The 25,274-nt window shown below is 35.6% G+C and overlaps 4 protein-coding genes across 11 annotated transcripts in view; all 4 read left to right on the forward strand.

The window, feature by feature from the left end:
- Positions 1 to 812, forward strand: part of LOC108620355 (whirlin protein dyschronic) — a 34,428-nt gene extending 33,616 nt beyond the window's left edge. For 3 of the 6 annotated variants that reach the window (XM_089467480.1, XM_089467479.1, XM_089467482.1), the window contains one exon: positions 537 to 660. In XM_089467480.1, the coding sequence (XP_089323606.1) occupies positions 537 to 635 (99 nt within the window). In that variant the 3' untranslated portion in view covers positions 636 to 660. Of the gene's footprint in view, positions 1 to 536 lie in introns of all 6 variants that reach the window. The other 3 variants (XM_089467481.1, XM_089467484.1, XM_089467483.1) reach the window with 1 other exon arrangement.
- Positions 813 to 982: 170 nt separating this feature from the next.
- Positions 983 to 7,015, forward strand: LOC149269219 (whirlin-like). 3 transcript variants are annotated; one of them, XM_089467496.1, is made up of 5 exons: positions 983 to 2,204; positions 5,351 to 5,437; positions 6,280 to 6,474; positions 6,540 to 6,632; positions 6,877 to 7,015. In XM_089467496.1, the coding sequence occupies exons 2-5, from the start codon at positions 5,384 to 5,386 to the stop codon at positions 7,003 to 7,005; spliced, it is 471 nt and encodes a 156-aa protein (XP_089323622.1). In that variant the 5' UTR covers positions 983 to 2,204; positions 5,351 to 5,383; the 3' UTR covers positions 7,006 to 7,015. The 3 variants fall into 3 exon arrangements, with proteins under 3 accessions (XP_089323622.1, XP_089323624.1, XP_089323623.1); XM_089467498.1 differs by lacking the exon at positions 5,351 to 5,437; XM_089467497.1 differs by lacking the exon at positions 983 to 2,204 and having other exon boundaries at positions 2,223 to 5,437.
- Positions 7,016 to 7,101: 86 nt separating this feature from the next.
- Positions 7,102 to 11,160, forward strand: LOC149269220 (uncharacterized). The gene has a single exon (XM_089467493.1). It carries the CDS (start codon positions 7,102 to 7,104, stop codon positions 7,777 to 7,779), a length of 678 nt encoding a protein of 225 aa, XP_089323619.1. The 3' UTR covers positions 7,780 to 11,160.
- A 150-nt stretch (positions 11,161 to 11,310) lies between these two features.
- LOC149269221 (tetratricopeptide repeat protein 36 homolog) lies at positions 11,311 to 14,735 on the forward strand. Its single transcript, XM_089467495.1, has 3 exons — positions 11,311 to 13,387; positions 14,341 to 14,516; positions 14,596 to 14,735. Exons 1-3 carry the CDS (start codon positions 13,075 to 13,077, stop codon positions 14,665 to 14,667), a joined length of 561 nt encoding a protein of 186 aa, XP_089323621.1. The 5' UTR covers positions 11,311 to 13,074; the 3' UTR covers positions 14,668 to 14,735.
- The last annotated feature ends 10,539 nt before the right edge of the window (positions 14,736 to 25,274 follow it).

Consider the following 25,274-nt stretch of genomic DNA (forward strand, 5'->3'; position numbering starts at 1 on the left):
TCAATATTTATGGCTAAAAATTATTATAGATAAATAATACAAAAATATCTCTATATATATACATATACGTAACTATATCATTTTTCGTACATAAATATGCACAAGTTAGATATGTGTGTATATGTATGTATGTATGTTAGTTGTAAGCTTTACGCAATGGCCAGCAGCAGCGGCTGCAACGGCAACGGCAACTGCAGCGGCAACAGCAGGAGACAGCCGCATGTATCTATCAGATATTGTATCTGCAGCTGACACACTGCAGCTGCGCCTGGCTGCAGTCGTTGTTGTTGTTGCTCGCAGCTTGTCGGCGTTTTTGTTTTGCTCTTGCATGACGTAAACAGAAAATGTGTTCAATTGCTTTGGCTTTTTTTATTTTATTTTTTTTTTTTTTGTTGTTGCTGCTGTTCGTTCGTTCGTTCGGAGTTGATGGTCAAAAGCCACGCTTGGCATTGAAAAGAGATGAGCCTCGTTAGCTGTTTATTTTCTCTTTTTTTCACGTTTTTTCCTTTTGGGTCTAATTGTTTACATTTTTACAGTTGTTCAATTTTTCTATATATATCTATATGTTTCTACGTTTTTCTCTTTCTCTCTCTTCTCTCACTCTCTCGTTCTGCTTGCGGACTGATGCAACTTGAACAACGAAAACAAAACAGGAACAGGTAAGCGCTTGACGTTTGCTTTGCATTCGTTTTTTGTCTGCGTCGTCGTTTCTTACAATTTAAGCACTTTTTTCAAAACTATATTTTAAACACACACACACACACAGCCACACATGGAAAACAGCCATTAATACACACACACACACACATGCATACACATACACACAGTATAAATAACTTCATTACAAACAAAATACAATAAGGAAGCGGCTAATTTTTGCTGCGCAATGCTAAAAAACGTCTTTTCGCTCAAGCGTTGTAAATATATTAAGCGCTATTATACTTTAACCAATACCACTACTACTACTACTACTACTAACTACTACAATACATATACAACTATATACTCGTATACAATTTCCCACTGTTTGTTGTTAATATCGGCCGCTGCAGTTGCAAATGGGCTGCGGAAATACGAATTGCCTTGAGCGATTTAATTGCCGACATAATCAAAGCCAATAATTAAATAGCCCATATTAAGCTATACAAATGTGGCTCAAACGAACAATTTGCCAACTGCAGTCAAAGCTTTGCCTCGCGCGCCCCTCGAAAGTATGCAACAGAAATTCAACGAACCAAAACCAAAGAAAGCAACATTTGTGGCTTAGCAACATTTGCTGCTTAGCAACATGCAGGGACAGCAACATTGTAGCCAGGCATAGAGTTTGTGAACCAAAAATGTAGCTAAAAACCCAAATTACAATTTAGTCAATTACAATTTATAAAAACAGTAAAATTTTGAATTTTTAAATTTCACAATATATGAATAAAAATTCATCAACATTTTAGTAAAGAAATAGTATTAAAAAACTTCTTAAAAATCATTAACTATAGTCAACATTTTTCTAGACATTTAGTAAATCATTTTAAACTTCTTTCTATGCAGGGTAGACATACATATAATCAATATAGAAAAAAACACACGTAAATCCCCGATTAAACATATGTATTTAACTAGCTAAAAAGTGTATAAAAACGTAGCTAAAACTTATAATAAAATCATATATATATATTTCTATATAGACTGTATAACAGAGCGCAGTTGCAGGCGCTACAATTCCTCCTCCTCCAATGAAAGACATATCACATAAGACAGTTACCCCAGAACCCCATTCAATTTCAGTTACGTTTCCTTTTTAATCACAATTGTCATTTCTTTTTTTTAATTTTATTTTTTTGCACCTTACATATAAATGCATACATACATACATTTATGTTTCTTTGTGTATTACAAATTCATTTGGTTTTCCCTTTGTTTCGACTCCAATGAATTTTGTTTGTTCAATGTTTAATTTTTGTGTTTCTATTTGAGTTGTGTGCTCTCTCTGTTTGACACACACACTCTATCTCTATCTCTCTCACTCTTTCTGTCTCTCTCTCTCACACTCTGCTCTTTATCTTTCTCAACCTCTACCCGTTCTCCCCCCGAAATTGTTCTCGTTTGTTCATTTGTGTGCATTTCAGGGCGGCTACTTAGATGGACTACGTTCACATTTGGGTGGTTTAACACAACGTGTCAAATCATGGTATTGGGGACGACCTCTTGTAAGTGCCAATGTATTTTTCGTTTAACGCAAAAACTAACAAAAACCAAAAAAAAAAAAAACAAAATGAAAAGTAAACTGTAACAAAACAAAAACCAAATCAAAAGCAAATAATAATAGTATACAAAGAAACAAACCACAAAAGAAAAAAAAACATGAATTGTGTCACAGTTCTTTGCAATGAATGTTTGAACGAATCTTTTTTGGAATTTGCATCTCGTTGCATTTTCAGCGCATAAATCAAAACTTTTAAGCCTGATCTAGTGTTGTTGCCAAACTGTTATTTTATGCTCTGTCTCACTATATTTCTCTATCTCTCGCTCTCTGTCTACTAAATCTCTAAATCTCTCTCTATCTCTAAATAACTAACCAATTAACTAACTGTTTTTGTATGTGCCTTGCAAGAATTTGCACCAAATGCGAGTGCAAATATTTAAAATAAAATAAAAAAAAAAAGAATACTTAAAATAAAACTTAAACTCAATGAGATTTGCATTTCAATTTGTCTGTCACCCACACATACACAGAAAACTTTTTATGTTACGTAATTGTAGGCAATTGTTTGCTTTAGTTCTCGAATCTCAACAACACCTCTCTCGCTCTCTCTCACTCACTCTCTCTCTCTCTCTATCTCTATCTTGTCACTCGTCATTCGTCTCGTCTCGTCTCTCGTTTCGTCTCGTCCCGTTTCGTTTCGTTTATTGTTTCATTTTCAACTAATTGCTTGCACATTCACACTTGACTTCATTTAGAATATTAAAAAATTAAAAACGAAACCTAAACGTAAATATATTTCATTCACATCTTTTTCATTTTCATGTGTCCGCACCTAAAAAGTTTTGTTACTAGAGAGTTTTTGTTATTTTTATTAGTAATTGTCAATGTAAGTATGTTAATTAAAACAGAAAAAGCAGCAGCAAAAATACAAATGCTATAAACTAAATCTAAATAATTCAACACGTTCAGCAACAAACTCAACGCAAATTAAAGCGACCAAAAAAAGGTCAAATGCAAAGCCAAGAAAAAAAAAAAAAAAATGAAACCAGAAAAAAAGCTTGAAAAATACATTTGCACATTTACGCATGAGTCAACCTAATTTGTTAACACCCTCCAAAAGAAAACCCACCCAACCAACCACCAAACCACCCAACCACCAAGGCATCGACACATGCAATAATAATAAAAAAAGAAAAACAAAAATTGATATCTACTTCATCAACTTTTCATATTTTCTTTTGTAGTATTTATATCCTGTAATTAGATTTTCGACTTTCCCTCATACTTTTGTACATTTGCGTTTCTAGTATTATATACCCTATATTTTTGTACTTACCTTAGCTGCTGCTGCCCTCCACCCACACCCACACCTACACAACCACACCAACACACACACACATACGTACGTTCTCTAGTTGTAGCTCTAACTCTTAGATAAATCACATTTGTAATAAAAAATACAAGTTGAAGTTTTAGTTAGCGCTTTTCTAACCAAAAATATATTAATATATATAATACCTCTAAACAAATTTCACTTAAATTAGCAAATTAATTAGTCTTGTTGCAAATCTAGCCAATCAAAAATCTAAGTGTCTTAGTTGCCAATTTTTGCCAATTTAGCCAATTTGCAAGCCGTTTTTTTCGTACACTCTATGAATATATATATATATATGTACATATATCTAACACACAATTTGTATGGCCTATATATGTATGTATATGGTACAACCTGGTACACACACTGCACTTGCATTTTCATAAATTGCACTCAGACACACACACACACACATACACTAATTACTCTTTAAGCTTAGCTAAAGATGACAAAGAAGAAGAAGCAAAGTTTTGTATTATACACATAATATGTGTATGTCTCTTAATTGTTATCGATCAGTTAATCGATAACTGTATTTGTTATTTTTAACTAACTGTTGTTGCAATTAAAATGTCTTAGAAATGTATAATACACCTGAGATAATACACCTGAGATTAGGTCTGTTGCAATGATAAGCTGTATACGGGATAATAATATTACATAGATATTTTCTCTCGAACTTATCGTTTATAGCCGATAGTTTCTTTTATTTCTTGATGAAAGCAGCAAAAAGTCATTAATGAAATTTATGCTCTGTAGCTGAATGGGTTTATATAAAATGTAAATCTTCATTTTGGCCAGGCAGACTGAAGTGATGTGATTTTGGATAGATTAGAGGATTTTTTGGGTTAGATATAAATAATATCATAATATTATCACATGTACTGCAAAATATATAAAAACCAATTCAGATTCGTGGCATTGAAATTAAACTTACATAAATACTAATAAGTTTACAGTATATACCATTAATTACTGCTTGCTGCTAGAAGAAGAAAATCAATAAGACAGCAATCAAATATTCCATCCCATATCAAATATTTCTGGTAAATATTTTTGGCCATGCAACTGCAACTATTGCAATGCAAAGCCAATCATTGGGGCGAGCTCCTTTTTCTCAATCAATTCGCATTGAGTGTCTCAATATAAATGAAGTCCATCCGCTTCTATGACACAGACAGAGTTTAAGCAAATCAACTCAGATTGCAATTGGTATTCAAATGAAATCCCATAAAAGACAGTGTTCACAGTATTTCAGCTCTCAATCGATTCACTCAACTCAAGCACGCAAATAAGCTTTTTGCATTTGCTATTTCTATCAACTTCCCCCTCACGCCCTCAATCCCACACTCTTAGCTAAAACTGCGTACATATATATATTTTTAATATATAATTCTATATATAAAACCATATTCAACTGTCATACTTTATTCAATTACATTTCCAACTGTTCTCTATGTTTGCAAGTCAACAAACTCAAACAAGTCTACAATTAAAAATACAAAAACAGAATACATGGACTTTAATATACCTATTAAGGTCTTAAACAAAATTTTATCCAGCAAAAAAAAAAAAAAAAACAATTTCTTAGTACAAAATACCAACAATTTCTTATGCAAACATTTCTCTAATTTTCATTTTATATTCAACTTATTGTAAAAAAAAAACAAAAAAAAAAAAACAAAATTCTTTACAAACTTTGCGCACTCTGCATAATATTTGGCTAAAAAATTTACCACAAAAATATGTGAAAAATGTTGAAATAAAAATATTAGGAGTTGGCCACAAAACTCTCAAGAAGTTTCGATATGAAGGAAGAAGGCGGCACTTTGCTGGGCGATAAAGGTGTACGAAGGCATCAGGTGAGTGCGACAATCAGAAAAAAAAAAATAAATAAAAAACAAAAAACAATAGAAATGACCAATAAACTACCAAATAAATAAATTGCTAAATATACTAAAACTACGCAGAGAATGCCAACCAACAAGAACAAGAATATTAATAATAATAAAAAAAAAATTAGTAAATAAAGAATGTCATCGGTTTGATTAACAAAATTGTTGCTCAATTCCAATTTTATGCTCTCCAATTAATCAATCAGAATATTTATATATATTAAATAATTACTTATAAGATTTAGACCTTAAACAAATGACACACATACAAATGCACACACGTTAAACTTGTTTTCAAAACCAATTAAAATTTTTTTTATACAATTTGGTCAACGAACAACAAACATTTCATGCTCCATTGACACACAACAGAAATACCAAAATATATATCTATTTTTAATTATATGATAAAAAGACAATTTCATTTGATTTTAGCCCTACCACGTACACTGAAAACAATTAGCATATACTTACTATCAAATTGTACAAACTACAGAATACTTAGCTTTGCTTGCTCCACACACCAACTGAACATGAATCTTAATCTTTGATAAACACCCTACGATTTTTCTCTATTTATATATTTATACTCTATATCTTAATCAATCCCAAGCATTAGTGAATGTAGGCTATATCTATATACATATATCTTGCAGCTATTGAACAGCAAGTTATGCTATGCTTAAATCCATATATAAATCTATACTTCATATTTATATATATTTATATCCCCTATCTGATTTGTTCTGGATTTATATTGATCTTTGCTCCTTTCGCTTGACTCTCGTTTCATGTCTCGTTCCATGCAGTCCATGCAGCGTCTGTCAGCTGAGCAGAACGGTGGTTCAACGACTGAACAAAAACATGAACACAATCCAAACGTCGTACCTGATCATAGAGGCAACTTACACATTACAGTTAAGAAAACGAAACCAATTTTAGGTATTGCTATCGAAGGTGGTGCTAATACAAAGCATCCGCTTCCTAGGATAATCAATATCCATGTAAGTTACTAGAGATGAGCGATCATATTTATGAATATATATTCAATGATGTGATATTCCCATAGGAAAATGGTGCGGCATTTGAAGCGGGCGGCTTGGAAGTCGGGCAGCTAATACTGGAGGTAGACGGCACTAAGGTCGAGGGTCTACATCATCAGGTGAGTAACGGAAGCAGAACAGTTAAACTGTGAAGGATAATATTGTGGCTCTTCAGTTCAGTTCAGTCACTCATTGGTTCATATTCGAATTGATCATGAACTACAGTTGAAATGAACTAGTGAAAAAAGCGAACAACGGAGCCCCCTAACTTCTTTAGCTTATTAAACGGAAAATTCCCCTCATTAATAAGCAGCTTTAATTTCCCATTATTCCATTTAAATAATTCCCTTTTGAAAATTGCAGGAAGTTGCGCGACTGATAGCCGAATGCTTTGCAAATCGTGAAAAGGCTGAAATAACCTTCTTAGTTGTCGAAGCAAAGAAATCAAATTTGGAACCGAAGCCAACAGCGTTAATATTTTTAGAAGCCTAACATTTGCTTGCCCTGCCGGCTAGTGACCCATTGGAACGACAGAAGTTGGAGTTCCTTTATGAATGGGGCATCGATTTAACGGAGACGCCAAAACCAATGCCAACACCGATACCGCTGACAAAAGCTAAAAATCCACCGCCACTGCCTCATGAGCTACATTGCAACAGCAACAGCAACAGCAACAACATCAGCAACAGCAGCAACACCAACAGCAACAACTACGGCAGTAATACTGCGCTCAACAATCATCATCATCATCAACAACAGCAGCAAAACTATCATCCCAACACACCCACACACACGCCAACAACACAAGCTTCAGCTGCAGCCGCATCAAAACAACAACAACAACAAAAACACGTGAGCAACACCAATACACCAACGAAGGCTTCGCGAGAGGCAACGCCCACGCGTGAGCAACAGCAGCAGCAGAAGCAGCAGCAGCATGCCACGCCCACCAGCGAGCAACCACAACAGACACCAACACGACAACAGCAACAGCAACGGGAGCAACACCATCGGCAGCAACAGCTGCGCGAACAACGGGAGCATCGTGAACGCGAATACCAATACGATCACCAACAACATTCCCATGGACACGGACACACAGCACACTCACACCATCGCGATCAGCACGAAGATCATTATCATTATCAACAGCAGCAGCAGCAATCATCATCGCATTATCATTATCAACAGCAGCAGTCGCATCAGCAACAACAGCGCTACAGCAGCAACAGCTACAAGAATCATAATAATTCCGTTTACCAGTGAAGAAAACATAAAAAAAAGCTAAAATAAACTCTAAAACAGCAACAGCAACAACAACAGAAACTAAATTGGAACAATTTTGGAACATTCTTAAAAACAGCTTTCAACAGTTAACAGTTAAATTGTGCTAACAAATATCCCAAATGCTTATATCTGTCTCTCTATCTCTCTCGCTCTCTCTCTCTCTCAAACACGCACGCCTCTCTACACCAACTTAACGAAAACGACAAAAAGAAAAAGCCCAAAAAATGGGACATTTTTGGATATGCTGTTAACAAATATGCAATTCAATGTTGTTGTATGAGCTCTCGTTAACAAATTTTCCAAACTTCTCGTTATCAATTTCCCATGACTATGGTTTATGCTATATTCTTTCCAAGAGCTGCTCCATGAAAAAAAAAAAAAAAAAAATTAAATATAAAAAAAAAAATTATTGAATAATTTGATTGACTTTCGACCAAAAAACTCTTTTCAAATACATATCCAAAGTTGATTTGCAAATTCGTTTAAAAATGTTTAGTTACTTTCATTAAATCTTAAATTGTAATTTAATCCTCTTTTGATTTTTTGATATCAATAAAAAAAAGTATCCTCACTGCCAAAAAAAAAAAAAAAAAAATTATATAAAAATAAAAAATAAAAAAATTATGTAGCAGCTCTCCTCTCGCGCTTTCCTCTGGCAAACTCTCTTACCCCATAGAGCTAGCGTTTTACCTAGTGAAAACCCGAAAAGTAGAACCCGTAACAGAACTTAGGACTTCTAAAAATCTGAGAAAAAACTTATCTAAAGCTGTAACTATGAAACAAGCTAAATGTGTATTATGTATTTATGATATTATGATTATGAACGAGCAACTTAGTCTAAATGGTTAGTCGTTAAACAATTATTTAAACTAAATGAAACCATATTTAATTTCACAAAAAAAAAAAAAAAAAAAAAAAAATTAAGTGAAAATGCAAAAAAAACATATATATATGAAATATCCACAAACCCAACCCAAAGAAAAAAGATATATATATAATAACAAAAATATGGCAAATATTAAATTAAATAAGATGAAGAAACCAGAGCTTAAAAAAGTGTTATAATTAAAATCCCTTAACCGTAAGAACACATTAATTACGCAAGAAGAAGCAGAGCAACAGTCACAGAACATTGTAAAAAGCAAACAAGAGACAAAAAAAAAACGAGATCAGCTTTTGTTACACACGCACACAGATCCACACACACACATGCATAATGCTTCACTATTTATGTAATTAACAGCTACAGCAACAACAACAACAACATGAACAAGTATAAAGCCCACCAAAGCAACTAATTTGTAAAAAATAATCGTAATACTCACTCACACACACATACACAACACACATTCTCTCTCACACACACATACACCCACACACATGTGTACAAAATACCTAGAAAATATACCCAAGCAAGGCGAAGTGTCGATAATGCAGTACAGCAGAGCAGCACTGCAAGCAGTGCAGCGCTCCACTCACCTACTACACCTACTAAATAAAATTAACGAAACAAATACTTATCAAAGACAAAAATACCAGCAAGAAAGGCGCAAAATTTAAACTAACAGAAAAAAACAAAAACAGAAACAACCGTTATTAGTACAATTTTAACTGCACACTGCACACTCTTTTTGAATGTTTGTTAAATGTTTTAAACGACAAAAACAACAGCTGCAAAATTGTATTCCTCTCACGAAAACAAATACCCACAATGAAAAACAAAAATGGTAAACGAATTATAAAATACTATAAAAAAAAAAAACAAAAAAAAGCTACGCTACTCTACCATTAAACAACTAGAAAACAATTTAATACCATTTACCAGCAGAATATGCAGTAGAGAAAAACGAACGCTTAAAATTTGAGGTTGATTGGCATTAAGTAAAAGTTAAAACGATGTAAAAGGCCGACAGGGCGCGATAAAGAGCAAAAACTAAAGGAAACAACAACAACAAAAACTAACTACCCGAAAGCACGACTCAACAACTTTCTGTGTAAATACTATATATATATAAACATATATATATTTATTGTATAATATTAGCAAGAACAAAAATGGAAAAAATACTAAAACTAATACTAAAGAAAAAAAACAACTTTTTATTAAGCAAACAAAATTATGCAAAATTTTTCGCCAACCTTTTTCTCTCTCTTTCTCTTTACTCACATCATTTTTGGCAAACAAAACAAAAAGAGAAAAACAAGCAAAAAATACTTTTCAAATTTTGTTCGTTGTGTGTGCATTGAAATCTGAATGTCGTATGAGCAATTCGTGAAGAGCTCCTTGAATTAGTTTTGTGTCTAGTTCTTATGAAGAGCATATATACATATATATATGATTATGCCTTGGTTACTGCTATACCTCTTTCTTACTCACACTCTATATCTCTCTATATATGTTTAGTGAGCGAACCAGAGCAGGAAATAATGGAGAAAACAAAGAAGAGAAATGTTGAATTATATCGTAATTGTACTTTTGTTGACTATTATGTAATAACGCTTTGCTGTACATTAATCTTAGTTGGACTAAAATTATAGAAATGAAAAGAAAACAAAAACAAATCTAAAACAAAAAAGTTAGTTATTGTTAGTAAACTATTATATAAAAAATAAAAGCAAATTACAAATAAATTGTTCGTGTACAAAAAACAAAAACAAAAAAAAAAACTATTAACAAAATTTACGATTTCTAAATCCGAAATTCAAAATTGTACTCAAAACAAAAAAAAAAAAAAAATCTTTAAATTTGAATTGGTAAAAGTGAAATTTAAATGAAAAACTAAAACCTTGTTAACATTATTTGGGCTACGTTTATGCGTGAGACGATATCGTGTATTCGCAGTTCGTTTGTAAATTGCAGCAAATGCTGATTAAAGAAAGGCTTACTTAATCTTAACTTAAAACCTAATTCACAAATATATAAATATATACATATAAATACTAACATAACACGCTATACATATAATGCATATAGAACATACTCGTATACTAACTATACATACATACATACACACATACATATATTATATATATATATATACATATGTATATCTAACGTAACGACAATGAAAAGCAATTTGAAGCAACCAAAAGCGAAGAAGTCAACAACAATTTCAATTTCCGAAACATATTTAAAAACACACAGAGAACAATACGAGATCGAGTTGAAGCAGCTACTATATATATACACACACATATAGATTATATATATATATATAGTTAGTTAAGACATAAGCGCTTATGCTATGCTAAAGGGTAAAAGGCATTTAATCATAATTACAAAAAAAAAAAGAAGAAAAGAAGAGAAAACAGCTTATAAATACCATAAAAACAAAAAAAACGAAATACCAATATCGTAAATAGCAATAGCGTATACTAGTTGATATTAAATTTGTTGTATAAAAAAAGATTGAGCTAGACTTTTAAATAAATAAAAAAAATAAATATAAATTAACAATTGCATAATATATATATAAATAAAAGACAAATGAAAAGCTGTAGATAAATGTGTACAAAAAACAATCTCTTCAATATCTCTTCAAACTGTAAGCAACAAAAGAAGAAGAAGCAGAAAAACAAGATATTTAATATATACATATATTCTACTATATGATTTGTAAGGATCTCGCCTTTATGTTTGTTTAATCAGTTATTACCGTTATATATCAACTACAAACAAACAACAACAACAACTGTGCCACCTAGTACATAACAAGACAACAGTTATATATCTGCAATATATATACATACATACATATATACATATAGAAATACAAATGAAAAACAACAACAGAAAACAATGCTCACTTTTATATTTTTATCATACATACCCCCATTTATATAAATAAATAAATATATATATATCACGAAAACCAGGCACCGTTTGCAACACTAAAGCAACTAAAACAAATAAAGGGAAATACAAAAGGAAATTTGAAGGGAGGTACAAAAGGGAATTCAATAGGGTACGCTAAATAACTTGAAATTCGAAGGGAAATACAAAAGGATTATTAAAGAGAAACATTAAAAAAACGAACAAAAATATATCAATAATTTCAGTTTATAATAATAAAGAAATTTTTATGAAATGAGGGACATCTAAATTTTGATTTGCATTAAATAAAAAACAAACTTTGGTTATGCAGAAAATACGAGCGAAATCTAAAAGTAAATTTCATATTAAATTTGTAGTTCAATTTAAAGTTTCAAAAGGGAAATAAATAATATACGATGACAGGAAACATAAAGGGAAATTTTCAATAAAATCTCAGAATACTAAAAGAGTATTATAAGTGCTTTCTAGTATTTCCTATTATTTTTTTTTAGATTGCCTTTTGTATTTCCCTCAATGCATATATTGAAGAACTATATAAGAATGAAAAAATAAAAAAAAAAAACTCGAATTCTATTAGGCAAAGCTTTTTAAGAGCAAATTGCAGCTTTTCTATATACATAAATTATATTCATTTGATATATATGTGAATACATATATACCTCTTTCAATGCGAGATATACTCTATAAGTCAGTTTTACAGTTATTTTGTTATCAATATAGAACCCAAACAGACACCAGTCATAAATCAAGCTGCATATATAGAATGAAAGGAAAATAGTCTATAACAATTATTTCTGTTGTGTATATTGTAAAGAGAAGGCGGCAACTTTTTGAGCAGTGCATAAAGTTAAACATTTAAACATTTATTGACAAACTATTAATAATATTATATATATATACAGAAATATATATGATATATATTAATTATAATTAATAATATTATATATATATACAGAAATATATATGATATATATATGATTGTATTTATCAAAATTAAAAGCAAAGTAAAACGCATTAGCATAGCAACAATTGACATTATTATATATGCATATATATATTCACATATGTATGTATATATGCATATGTATCGCTGATTTATTATTATATTATTATTAATTAAATAATTGCAAAAACAAGAGTAAACAAATGATATTGTCCTTGGTATTTACATATACATAAAAGAAAAAAGAAAAAACAAAAAGTGAAAAAAAAAAAAAAACAAAAACAAAAAACAAAACAAGAAAGAAAATGAAAAATAAAAACAAAACGTTTTTTTATAAACCACAATCCAGTTTCTTGCAGTGTATGCCTTGGCAATAATCGCAATTCGAACCGGTTAAGCAAGCTGCTTTGCATAGCTTAGATTATTTTGTTTTGATTTCGTTTTGATTTCATTTCCAGTTGAGTTTCAAAGACGATAACAAGTGGAAGTTTCAGACATGCCGCAGGCCAAGCTCCAGCTAAGTCCACATGATCAACAGGTACTGGAGTCCATATTCAATCCCCTAGAGCTGAGCGGCATCGGCGCCCACAATGTGGAAATCCAAGCCGAAATGGAGCTGCTCGATGAGCAGCCCGATTCACCGTTCCTGCCGGCCTCCCGAGAGCTGGAGCTGCAGGGGGTGAGGCTGGCAGAGCGTGGGGAATTGGAGCAGGCGCTGCTGGCATTCGAGAAGGCTTTATGTTTAATGGAGCGTGCCTCCATATTGAACAATCGGGCGCAAGCCCTGCGCTTGGCCAAGCGAGATCAAGGTAAGGGTGATACAGCAAGAAAGAGATTTAACATATACTATTTAGATATGTGAAGGTAAATCGGATAAATATCACAAATGAGATTGGATATACCCAGTAGTAGCACTGACTGATGTATTAGTGTAAATTAAAAAATATATTATTAATTCTTATTTTAATTTCACTTATCCTAGACTCGAACCAATCTACATTTTCCCCTATTTCGAGCTTCAACAATAGATGGCGTTTATTACCTGTATTTATACTGTTGTTAAAGCAGTGTTTATACTGAATGTTAATCAGGCTAAGCAGTGCAGCCGCTTATGTTAAGTTTGAAAGCCCCAATATTGAGTTTTTGATAGCTACTGCCAAAGCTTCTCGCAGTGCTACCACCCACAATGATAGTTGCATCTACTATATTGCCGTCTTACTTAGTACAGTTAATACTACTTTAAAAATGAATTCTATTAGTATTACCATCACTACTGACTACTACTACTTCTACTACTTTTTTTAGTGCTACTATTTTTATTAGGACAACCACTATTTGCTACTACTATTCTACAACTATTATTTTTGCTATAAACACTATATTTGCTAATATTGCACTACTACTATTCTACTACTATAATCTTAGTTATTACTACTATTTGTACTACTATTGTTACCTATACTGTTACTCTACAACTACTATTTTACAAATATTGTTACAGGTACTACTACTATTTTGATCTACTACTATTTTGATCTACTACTACTACTACTACATTAATTACCACTAACATGCTTATTGCCTACTGCTACTGCTACTAACACAACTACTACTATTAATATTGGTGTAATTACTGCTACTACTAATAGTCCAATTACTACTATACTACTACTATTACCTTTACATCTTCTGTTAAAGCTTCAACTACTATTTTAAACTAAGTAAACTCAATCCAATTTTCCACAATTTCCGACCTCCGTAGAAGCGCTTAGTGATTTAAATCGCGCTCTGGAGCTTGCAACTGAAAAGCAAGCACGCACCAAATGCCACGCCCACTGCCAACGCGGTGTCTTGCTCCGAAAGCTAGAGAATTTGGATGCAGCACGCGCGGACTTCGAGGCTGCTGCACAGCTGGGCAGTAAATTTGCACGAGAACAGGTGAGTGAAACACTTGAGCAGCTATAAATTAAGATTATTCAATATATACGTATATATAAATTTGTACATATATTTACAGCTAGTGGAAATAAATCCCTTTGCGGCGCTTTGCAATCAAATGCTGCGCCAGGCCTTCGATCAGCTCAAGTGAGCGAGACGTGAGCTTTGATTTAGGCCAAGAGCTGAGCGGCCTCGTTAAAATAAATATACATTAATTAAGCTGCGAGACGCGTCGTTTAATGTGATAAGCCAGAGAGCAGGCGGCAAGGGCAACCGCTGCCGCATAATGTGGCAAGCTGCAAAAGGCTCGAGCAGCGCGAGTACGCAATAAAAAAAAAAAAAAGAAGTGGCACGTGGTGGCAATCGTGCGCACTCGGGGGCCACAAAAACGAAAACAGTTATTAAATGCAGCAGGCCGTCAGATTGCAGCAGGCTGTGGTCGCTGGCACAGGCTGTGCCACAAACTGTGCCCGTAACTGTTCGCTCTCTGAATGCACCGAGCTTCACCCTCAGCCAGAGGACCGCAAGCTAAATTAAAATAAACGAAAGTTGTTTCGCGCAGGATAACGAGCAGGAGCAGCAGCAGCAGCAGCAGCAGAGAGAAAGAGTGAGAGAGAGAGAGGGAGGGAGAGACAGAGATAGCTGTGTATATACCTACTCGGATTAAGTTTTTGGGGCTTTCGGGCTTTCGGGATTTGCGGTTTGCTTTGGCACGAGCAATTGGCCAACAGGTAAACAGGCAACAGGCAACAGGTAAACAGCCAAACGGTGCACAGATCCTGTAAGCGCGCCAAGCTTAACAGTTAAATGTTGACGATTTCGACCCCCAGCTGTTGTAAGCGGCCTTTGCTTTTATTCAACTTGTTGTTGTTGTTCTTGTCATGCTCGTTCGCTAAGTGAAAAGTGAAGTATATTGGCTTAAGAGTTATGAAACTCGGTGAGTATTTTCATGCGAAATTTCTGACTTGAAACTTACTTTTGACAGTTTGATAAGCTCTTGAGTATTTTTATTTTCTAGTTAGGATTTGTTTGATAGTGCAACCAGGAATTATTAAATCTGCTTATGCATCAAATTATATAGCCTAAAACCAATTACAAATTTTTAATACACATATATATAATTAGAGTCCAAAGTTAAGCTGCTAGCTATAGCTGAGCTTAGTTTATAGCTAAGTATAGTTGAGAATGAGCAAGTTCTGGACAAAGTAAATTTTTATAAATATAAAGGCAAAGATCATCTCTTTGACATCTTATTGTCAATTTGTATATATCTAATATATATAAGTTAAAGATTCGTTACAAAATTTATGGCGTAAGAATGGAAAGAGCCAAATGCGCACATCTATCTAGCCTGAGGATAAATGAATCTCTTTATAAGGATCATGCCACATTATTATCAAATTTAAATGAATTTATTTGTCGAATAATTTCATTTGTAAACATATGATCTTAATGAAACTTTCAGAGTGTAATCATATGGTAAATATGTGTGTACATTCCAAAGCACAAGTCTCTAGTACTTGAAATGCGTTTTTTAAAAATTGGGGGAGAAGGGGGCATGGTATCCAAAATCTGTAAATTACAAAATCTTTGTATCGATTAACTTTATATACAACACAAAAAACCTGAATTATATCTTTCACCATTATATAATGGGTTACATGAAAAACCAATAAAAATAGGATGAAAAATACAGTATGGAATATATGCTCCAAGCCCACTCAAGCAGGGTATAAATAAAACCATTATACCCTGATTTCCCATTTTTAATGGGTTCTGGGTATAAAAACAATATGAATAAACTCTTTACCCTTAACAGCTATTGAAATGATGTTGAGATTGACGCAGACAGCTGTGCAGCCAAAATACCAATAACTATAATAACAAAACACAGAAAAAATTCCATTGTATGATTGAACTTTGAACGGGTATAAGAGCAGTCAGTAACATCCACTTGCAGCACTTGTACTTGTTTTTATATGCGATTGCGGTCAAAAGACGCGCGCGTCCTGCTGCTGCTGAAGCAGGTGCAGCTCACACACACACAGACACACACACACACAAGAGTTGCGCATAAGGTGAAAAGGATATAGCCATGCAGTGCAAGTCAAGTGGGTCTGCGTCTGCAGTCGCTGCTGCATAGTAGTAGATGCGCGCCTCGCAAATGTCCTGCTAGGCCAAGTCATACGAGGGTTGTACCAATTTTTGATTGATCTCTTGCAGTTGGAGCTGCACACACACACATGCATGGGTGCATATATATTCCCATATTTATGTGTGTGTGCGAGCGCATGCGCATGCAGTTTAATTTTCTGTTAAAGGAAGTTGTAGGTAGCTAAGTTGCTGCGTATCCTGCGTCAGTTGTGCTGAAGCCGCAACAAAATTCGAATGCCATATGTTGCACAGTCACAGTCACAGTCGAAGTCGCAGTCTCAGCCGAAGTCTCAGTCGCCGTTGCCGTCGACGTCCACTGCAACTGGCAAATGGCCAAATCATTAGGCTCCCCAATACAGATCATCAGCAGGAGTAGCAGCAGCAGTAGCAGCAGCAGCAGCAGCAGCAAGAGCAGGAGCAACATTGGCTCCCCATGCGCTTAGCGGAACTAAATGCCAATCTTTGACCAGGCCGGAACTGTAATTTGATCGAAAGAGCTGAGCCAAGCAGATAGACATTAGATAGCATCTCATAATGTTTTTCTTTTCTTCCTGCCAAAATTGTTGGCTGCAAGGCTCTCATTCTAGAGATTCCGCCACTGGGTTATTCACCCTCAGCTCAGCTTGATGCGGCTCAACAGTTGCATTTGCGAGTCCTTTTTTCCAGCTACCTCTGCTTGCCTTTTCTTCTTCTTCCTTGTTGTTGTTGTTGTTGCTTTGTATACCTGGCTGAGGGCGCGTGCCTGCTGTCGTCGTTGAGAGAGGGCCCTGACTTCTAGTCGAGCGCTGGTCAACCAACATATGACGCCGCTGCCGCTGCCGCTGCTGCTGTCTTTTGTTTAAACTCAGCTCGACCAGTTTTTGTCTACTTCTTATAAATACATATACATATATATGTATGTGTGTATATTTAGTTTTTTTTTTGCTCTTTTGATATCTTTTGCAGCAACTGTAATTCGGGCTTATGCAAATATTGTGATCAGACTGCGGACAGTTCGAAGGCATCAATGAAATAATGCTATAATTGACGTGAACGCCAAAAGCCATCGATGAGATGTGGTAGATCAACAGCAACAGCAACAACAGCTACGAGGACATAGGTCCAGTATATTGCCTGAAATTTCGGTATTCATTATGCCATATGGGCGACAGGGTAGATTATATTCTTATTGATTAATTTAAAGTGTGCTGCATGATTGGCCACTCTATCAACTGTCTTGTCAAAATTTCAGCTGGAAATATACTTTTGATGCTGAACATAAATTTCAATTTGATGAGAAATAATTACTTTACTTTTGATAAGAAAATATTGCAAAAATATTTTGGATTCTATTCCAATTAAATAATTATTTTAAATATTTTATTAATGGCACTTACAATATATAAATATTTAATAATAAGTGAACATATTTTATATTTATAAAAATGTTTATTTTATGTTTATTTTTTATGACTAAGAATATTTATTCAACAATTAAATTATGAATTAATAATGAACGAGAAAAACTGAAAAAAAAAAACATCCTTAGCTTTTTATTTTAAAAAGTTTATTAATATGAAATAAATAAAATATACAGTTGTGCCTCTATAATTTGTGCCCCGCTTAATCGAAAATTCGAAAAAAAAGCTTATCCTCTTGCCATTTTGAATTATAGGGATTCTACCATATAACATACATATATTGAAGTTGTTATAATAATATTTAAATATTAATTATTATTATTAATATTATTTCTTTTTTTATTTAATTTAAAGCGTACCTGGTTTTAAATTTAAAATTATAATTAATAAAATATGTTTATTGGATAAAATTTAAATTGGAATTATCAAAAGAAAAAGCGCTACAGACGTAAATTGCTTCATTAATATTTATTATAACATAATTTAATTTGAATTTGGAATTTAGCATTTTCGAATATATGTAGTATGTATTAATAAATATTTGTAATAAACATTTATTATTATATATTCATATGTTTTATTATATACATTTATATATTTTCCTTTCGACTTTTCTTTACTTCTCTTGCAATTCACTCAAATGTCTTCCATTCTTAAGTTCCCATACAAAAATATTACTAATTTGTATTTATCTTTCTCGCTCACATATTTACCTTCCGACAATCCAAAGCTTTTCTTGTATTATCTAACAGCTTAGCTGAGCAGCAGAAACTTCTTCGTCTCACACCGCCGACAGTTCTAATTGGCATAGATGCAACCAGAGTTGTCCCATAAATCAAGCCAGCAACTGCACTCCCATTTACTCCCACCTCTCTCGCTGCTGGCTTTAGGCTCTTGGCTGTTGGCGTTTGGGCAACACGCGTTGACATTTATGAATTGCTTGGCAATTTACACGACACAACTGAGACAGGGCCAGCCGCCAGCCCGCACGTGGTAAGAGTCAGGTTCTGCGGCTACTCCTGCTGCTTTGCAATTTACACGCCGGCCACAAAGAAAGCGTAGAGCGGATGCCTCTGGCGCCACGTCCCATGAATGGGCCGCTAAATCAAGCAATTATGAGAGCCTTTGTCGCAGCAGCCAAAACATATGCAAATTACGAAACAGTCGCAATTGTTATGAAGATGCGAGCATCTCCCTTATCTCTCTCTCTCTCTCTCTCTCTCTCTCTCTCCCTCTCCCTCTGTTGGAGATGAGCTGAAAGGGGCGCAGAGAAATCTGTTCAGTTCAATGAATTGATTTTGTATGGGCATCGCTGACACTGACTTACGCGATTGGCAATGCAACGAGCGCCTAGTTTATCGCCCGCCCAGCCGGAGATTGAGACAGGGCAGAGCGCTGACTGCTGCTAGCAGTAGTGGGACTTCGACTCGTACTTGAGTTTGCTCTATGTGTGCTTGTTGTTGGTATTGTTGTGTTTGCCTGGGCATATGCAAAGCGACCGCCAAGTCAAGAAGCTCTGATCGGGTCTCGTTTTGGTGCCGCAAAGCCGCCGACGCCGCAGTCGACGCTGCGTAAAGCCGCACGCCACATTTCAATGATAAATGTGCAGAGAGCTTGCCCCGGCTCCAGAGTCGAGCTAGCTAGCTAGCCCAGCTCCTAGCTGGGCTCGAGAGCTCGCCGGCTTAGCTATCCCAGCTAGTTGGCACTGCGATTGCTCTTGGGCTGCGCTATATTGGGTAAATTGTTTTATTGCAGTTCAATTGTTGGGCCTGGACTTTGGGTACTTGGGACTGTCAAGCGGCGGCGCTCCTTCGAGCTTACAGCATCGAGCTACCCCCCAAACAGTAGTTCAGCAGACATTTGATGCCAGTGTGAAGAGTATATTGAAATGAGCAGAAGGTTTGTAACGTGATAACATGAGATCAGAGAGAGAGAGAGAGAACGAGAGAGAGAGAGAGAGAGGCGAAAGTAAGATATACATTAGAGAGTGGATATAGAAGACTGAAATAAATATATACATATTCCTAAATCACTCAGTTGAATGAGGAAAAAAGCTGAGATAGTAAGGCAGAGAGAGAGAGAGAGAGAGAGGGATAGACTACGCACTAGATAAAGAAGAAGTCATCATACTCTGTTGACCTTGAGTCAGAAAACGAGAGAAGTAGTAGATAGATAGAGAGAGAGAGAGACAGATTTATATCTAAAGAAAGAGGAGAAAAGAGGCAGAAAGTCCTCTATCTTTAGAGTGAGAGTAAGTGTGCGACGGGAAGAGTAAGGGAACAAAAAAAGAAGAATTTGGGTGTAACATACATATATATCTGTTCATTCTATATATATATAACATTTCTCAATAGAGTGAGCAGCTGAGAGAGAAAGAAATAGAGAGACAGAAGGGTAAAACAGCAGAATCACTTTAAAAAAAAAAAACAATTCACTTAAACAAATAAATATTTGTTTAAATGTTTTAATTATATTAATTATATGATTTAACAATTTTATTTCAAATATAATAATTTAAATAAACCCACATTGAGTTAGTGTGCTTCTCAATTCGGTCAGCCGTCTCGCAAACCCTTTCTTATTTATATCTTTGCATCTCCTGCGCTGCGCTGCGCTCTGCTGCTGCGGATAGCTGAAGCTCTCTCATATGTCTAACCGTATGCGGAGATTATGGCATCATTTAGAGTCTTGTGAAAAGTTAATAAATGGCTTATCTGACCGTGCGGCGACATGTGTTTGGCTTAATTGTGTCAGCGTGTGGGTTGCCGTTTGGAAAGTCCACATGGAAGTCAGCCCCTGCCAGGCTCGGCCAGGCCAGGCTGAACTTTCGCACAGCCCAAAATGGTCAAATGAAATAACTTTAACCAAATTGCAATTGCAATTGCAGTTGCAGTTGCAGTTGCTGCTAATTACGACAAACAGCAGCAACAGTCGCAGCAGCGGCTGCTCCCGTTCAACTGTCAGAGATTTGTGCGGGCGAATTGGCGCAGTCCCAGCCCAATCCCAATTCGAATCCCAAAAACTCTAGTCGGTGCCTTATTTGTAGCAAATTGTTTGTGGCGCCAGCGTGTTGAACAGCCAAACGACAAACAACCAAACAAAATGCTGCGTTCGTAACAAGACCTCGCTCGCTCCGGACAACATGGACAACATCGACAACATGCCCCCGTGAGGAGGTCGAGTGCGAACGACGGGGCCATTTGTAAGGCACAGCCCAAAAATGGTCACATTGGAATTCAATCTTAAAGCCATTCGCAATTAATATCAAATGAAATTGAAATAAATTTCAACAGAACTGCGATGCCACCTAGCTCGAATCCACAGCCAAATCCCAATCACAATCCCACTTCCAATCCAAATTCGTATCGAGGTCCAAGCCCTCGGCTCGTTGCCAATTGCGAGTCGCTGATTTTCATCATGCGTTGCATTGAGGGGGCAGTTGCCCCAGCAGCACAGGCACAGCCACAGTGCCTGCCAGCAGTGGAGCAGCTTTCGCCGGCTACTGTGTCGCCCCGCAGTGGTCAGTGGGCAACTGCAACCTTTTGGCTTTGCGCTAATCGCCATCGTATTCCCAGTTCCATTCGCTCTCTTCCCCAGCTCAACAACAATAATTTTATCAATTTTTGCTTTATAATTGTGCGCAGCTGAAATGGCAGAGCATGTGCAAGGTGTGACCAGGTTTGAAATAAATAAATAAATATAAATTTAAAATTAATAACTTAAAAAAAAAAAATTAAATAAATAAATAATAAATAGAAAATGTAAAAAAAAATATATCTATAAATAAATATAATAAAATATAAAAGGCATATATTTGATTTACATAATAATTAAAATATCAAAATTAAGTATAATTAAAAGCTTTCCAAATAGGATTTAGATTCGTGTGTTTGAATTATATTTTATTTTATTTTATTTTTGTTAATTTAATAGCTTAAATATTTAATAATTCTTTTCTGGCAAAGAAAAAAATAATAATAATAACTAAAAAAAAATTAATAAATAAAATAAAAAAAAATTTCTGGCCTAAATCTAATTTAAGTTGTCAAATAAATTATGCATTTATTTAATACAAATATTTATTTATTTATTTTTTTTAAATAATTTTTTAAGGAACAACAATATATTCCACTTAATATTTATAATCATTTTAAAACTCAAATTAAAATTAACTTACAATAATAATCCAACGCATTCTCAGTTCTCACAGACGCTGTCTTAGTCTACTTTTGATTCCAACTAAAGAGTTGGCCAAACCTCTTTTCATATCAAAACGCAGCTGGTCACACTGCCCGGCTGTCCCACTCAGCTTGGGTCAACAGTAAACTACGCAGATTTCATTGTTTGGTCAGCGGGTGCGGGAGCGGGCGCAGCAGAGTAGAAAGAGGGAGCAGCATGTAAATGTCCGTCTTGTTGCTAGTGGCTCTGGCCAAGTGGCCAGCAACAACTGTCGGGGTCTGCATGCTCTAGCCAGAGGCTCTCTGAGGCTGCCCAGGAGGCTTGTTGCTGTTGTCTTAAATTAATACCAAATTGTCAACGTTTGCAAAATGCTGCAAGCCGCGCACCAACGCCACATGATAAGACGCAGGCCAACAGCCGCAGCAGCGGCAGCAGCAGCAAAAGAGACCAACAGGCCTGGTCCACGCTGTAGTTGGGGCTTGGGCTGCCTGCAGAGCCAAAGCTGAAACTGAAGTTGAGACTGGGGGCTAGAGCTGGAGGTGCGCATGCGTTTTGGATCTATGTACGTCTGTGTGGCTGCTTTGTTTTGCGGCTTTCGCTCGTTTTTGGTCTCGCTTTGGTCTAAGGTCTTCGATGGTCGTCAATTGATAGCCAGATTTGTGCAATTATCATTTTAATAATTGCCAACAATCTGCACGATATGAACCGACTGCTGCCTGAGCAAACCGCAAACAGCAACAGCAACAGCAGCAGCATCCATTTAGTTCGGACCGTGTTCCTTCTCCTGCTCGTCGTGCTCATAACCAGTAGCCAGCGCCTTCTGGTTGCAGCTGTTGTTGTTGTTGTTGCAGTTGTTGCCTTTTAGCTTTCCGCATTTGTTAGTCCGGGCGCACATCTACATAATAATAAATTTATTACAGATTTCCGTCTGATTTGTTGTTAAGAATTTTCGTTGTATGCAGCCAACTGCTAGCACCCACTGTGAGACAAATAGAATACACTTAAATGGTTGCCCACTTAAAAGCTGACGGCAGATTGTGCGATAAATCAGTGAAGATTGCCGGTGCGTAGAACAGAAGCCTAGAAGGGAATTGCAAAGGCTCGAATTGACTGTCAAAGGAAAACTGCAACTGGTGATTTAAAAAAGTAAATCTATGAAGACGCAGATGAAAGCAAGTCTAAAAAATATATTTACAATTTTAAAGAAATACTATTCTTATAATTTTATAATAAAATGCCCATGTTTTTAATACTGTTGATGAATGCTCTGATAGGAAAATATAAATTCTAAACATTTTGAGTCTGTGAGAGAGTTAAAATTAAAAAAGAAATGCATTATATATTCGTAGCTTATTTATTATAATTTCATAATATATTTAATTACTAAATTTTTTTTTAAATATTTAATGAGAAAATACCTTTTGTTTTACTGTAGTCCGCATAATATTTGATATTTTAAGTATATTCTCTGTAATTTAAAATGTTATGAAACTAAAAATATAATATTTTAATAATTATTTTTCATTATTATTATTATTTTTTAATTTTTACGCTAATTTTAAATTGATTTATTATCTATTTCCATATATTGTGATACTCAAAAGTCAGCTAAAATGGGTATAATTATTTTTTAATTTAGGCTCACTATGTAAAAAAAACAGAAGTCTAATACTTAAATTGAGTATTTAATATATTTAGACAATTCTCAATTTAAATTCAGATTTTAATTTTATTACATATTAAGTTGTTAACTTAAGCAAAAGTCAAAGCAAATCAGAAAGCTCACAGAATTCTTATTACAAACCGTTAAATTTCAGACAGCCAATTGGTGCTTTCTATGCGAGTGTCTACACACACACACACCTACACACACAAATCAAATACAATTGAACTAACGGTTTTGGCTAAGCTCGGCAACTCAACTTCACCACGCAGCAAGCTGTAAGAGGCAGGCAAGAGAGCCCGACAGCGCTGCACACGGACAGCACACAGTGACAAACCCGTTTGTTTGCTTGCTTGCCCAGGCAGCGGGGTGAGCAGTACGCGCAGTCGACGCCCATCGGTGAGCTCGGCCAATCAGCGACGAGCACTGCGCTGCGCCACGAGCCAAGCGACCAAGTGTAAAGGCATTCGGCGCAGCGAAACAGCAGAAACAGAAGCCAACGTGGGATTTGTTTTTGTTTGGCAAAGAGCCAAAGAGAGGGTGAGCGAGAGGGAGAGAGAGGAGAATGCAATGCAAACAAAGCTGAGGGTGTAACTGGGAATGTGTCGCAGTCATAAATGGGGCCGATAAAAATGGAAAGAGTAATAGAAAATGGAAAATGGAAAACGCTATGCGATTTACACAGTTGCTCTAGCTGTTCTATTATCGTTGTTGTTGTTGTTGTTGCTGTTGTTGTTACCTGTGCCGCTTGCGACTGCGCATATCAAACGATGATGGATGGGCACGCGTCTGGCATAAGGTGAATCCGTTACAAAAAGTCAGGCGGTTGCGGCTACCGCTAACCCTCGATGCGAACCCTCGCGCTCTGAAGCGCATCGAGGGCGATCTGCCAGCCAACAGCCAAGCAGCCAACCAACAGCCCTCATCGTAGCTACAATAAAGAATGACTATCGGGGCTGATATAGCGCTGACTATAGGTATAGAGATATATAGCCCATATATGGGGTCTCAGGCATGTGTCTATGGCATGCTTCGCTTGAGCTATTGCGGCTTGTGGCACGCTCGTGTCTTGGAATGTCCTCGGGGGTGTCTCCCTGATCTTCAGTTAACTGTTGTAATGGCGTGCACATGTCCTTTAAATGCATGCAAAGGCGTCCGAGGAAATTGCGCCAAACGACAAGAAGGAAGGAAACTGATCGGAACAGGATCGTTAAATGCTGTTGCCAGTTGCTCGAAGTGTGCCCGCGTTTTCTTGTCAGGCGTAACCTAGGCAGGTGTGTGGGCCACAGCGCCATAAACTGGAAATAACTAAGCAGCGGCAGCAGCAACAGCAACAGCAGCAGCAGCAGAGGCGACCAAGCG

This window comes from Drosophila arizonae, chromosome 4 (genome assembly GCF_054131065.1).
Source record: "Drosophila arizonae isolate 15081-1271.41 chromosome 4, UAZ_ARI_1.0, whole genome shotgun sequence".
NCBI lineage: Eukaryota > Metazoa > Arthropoda > Insecta > Diptera > Drosophilidae > Drosophila > Drosophila arizonae.

What these genes read in the sequence shown, in the direction of transcription:
- LOC149269219 (XM_089467496.1), top strand. Translation starts at nt 5,384, where the DNA reads ATGAAGGAAGAAGGCGGCACTTTGCTGGGCGATAAAGGTGTACGAAGG. An exon ending in AAGGTGTACGAAGGCATCAG is followed by an intron (nt 5,438 to 6,279) that starts GTGAGTGCGACA and finishes CGTTCCATGCAG; the next exon opens with TCCATGCAGCGTCTGTCAGC. An exon ending in CTAGGATAATCAATATCCAT is followed by an intron (nt 6,475 to 6,539) that starts GTAAGTTACTAG and finishes ATATTCCCATAG; the next exon opens with GAAAATGGTGCGGCATTTGA.
- LOC149269220 (XM_089467493.1), top strand. Translation starts at nt 7,102, where the DNA reads ATGCCAACACCGATACCGCTGACAAAAGCTAAAAATCCACCGCCACTG.
- LOC149269221 (XM_089467495.1), top strand. Translation starts at nt 13,075, where the DNA reads ATGCCGCAGGCCAAGCTCCAGCTAAGTCCACATGATCAACAGGTACTG. An exon ending in CTTGGCCAAGCGAGATCAAG is followed by an intron (nt 13,388 to 14,340) that starts GTAAGGGTGATA and finishes CGACCTCCGTAG; the next exon opens with AAGCGCTTAGTGATTTAAAT. An exon ending in GTAAATTTGCACGAGAACAG is followed by an intron (nt 14,517 to 14,595) that starts GTGAGTGAAACA and finishes ATATATTTACAG; the next exon opens with CTAGTGGAAATAAATCCCTT.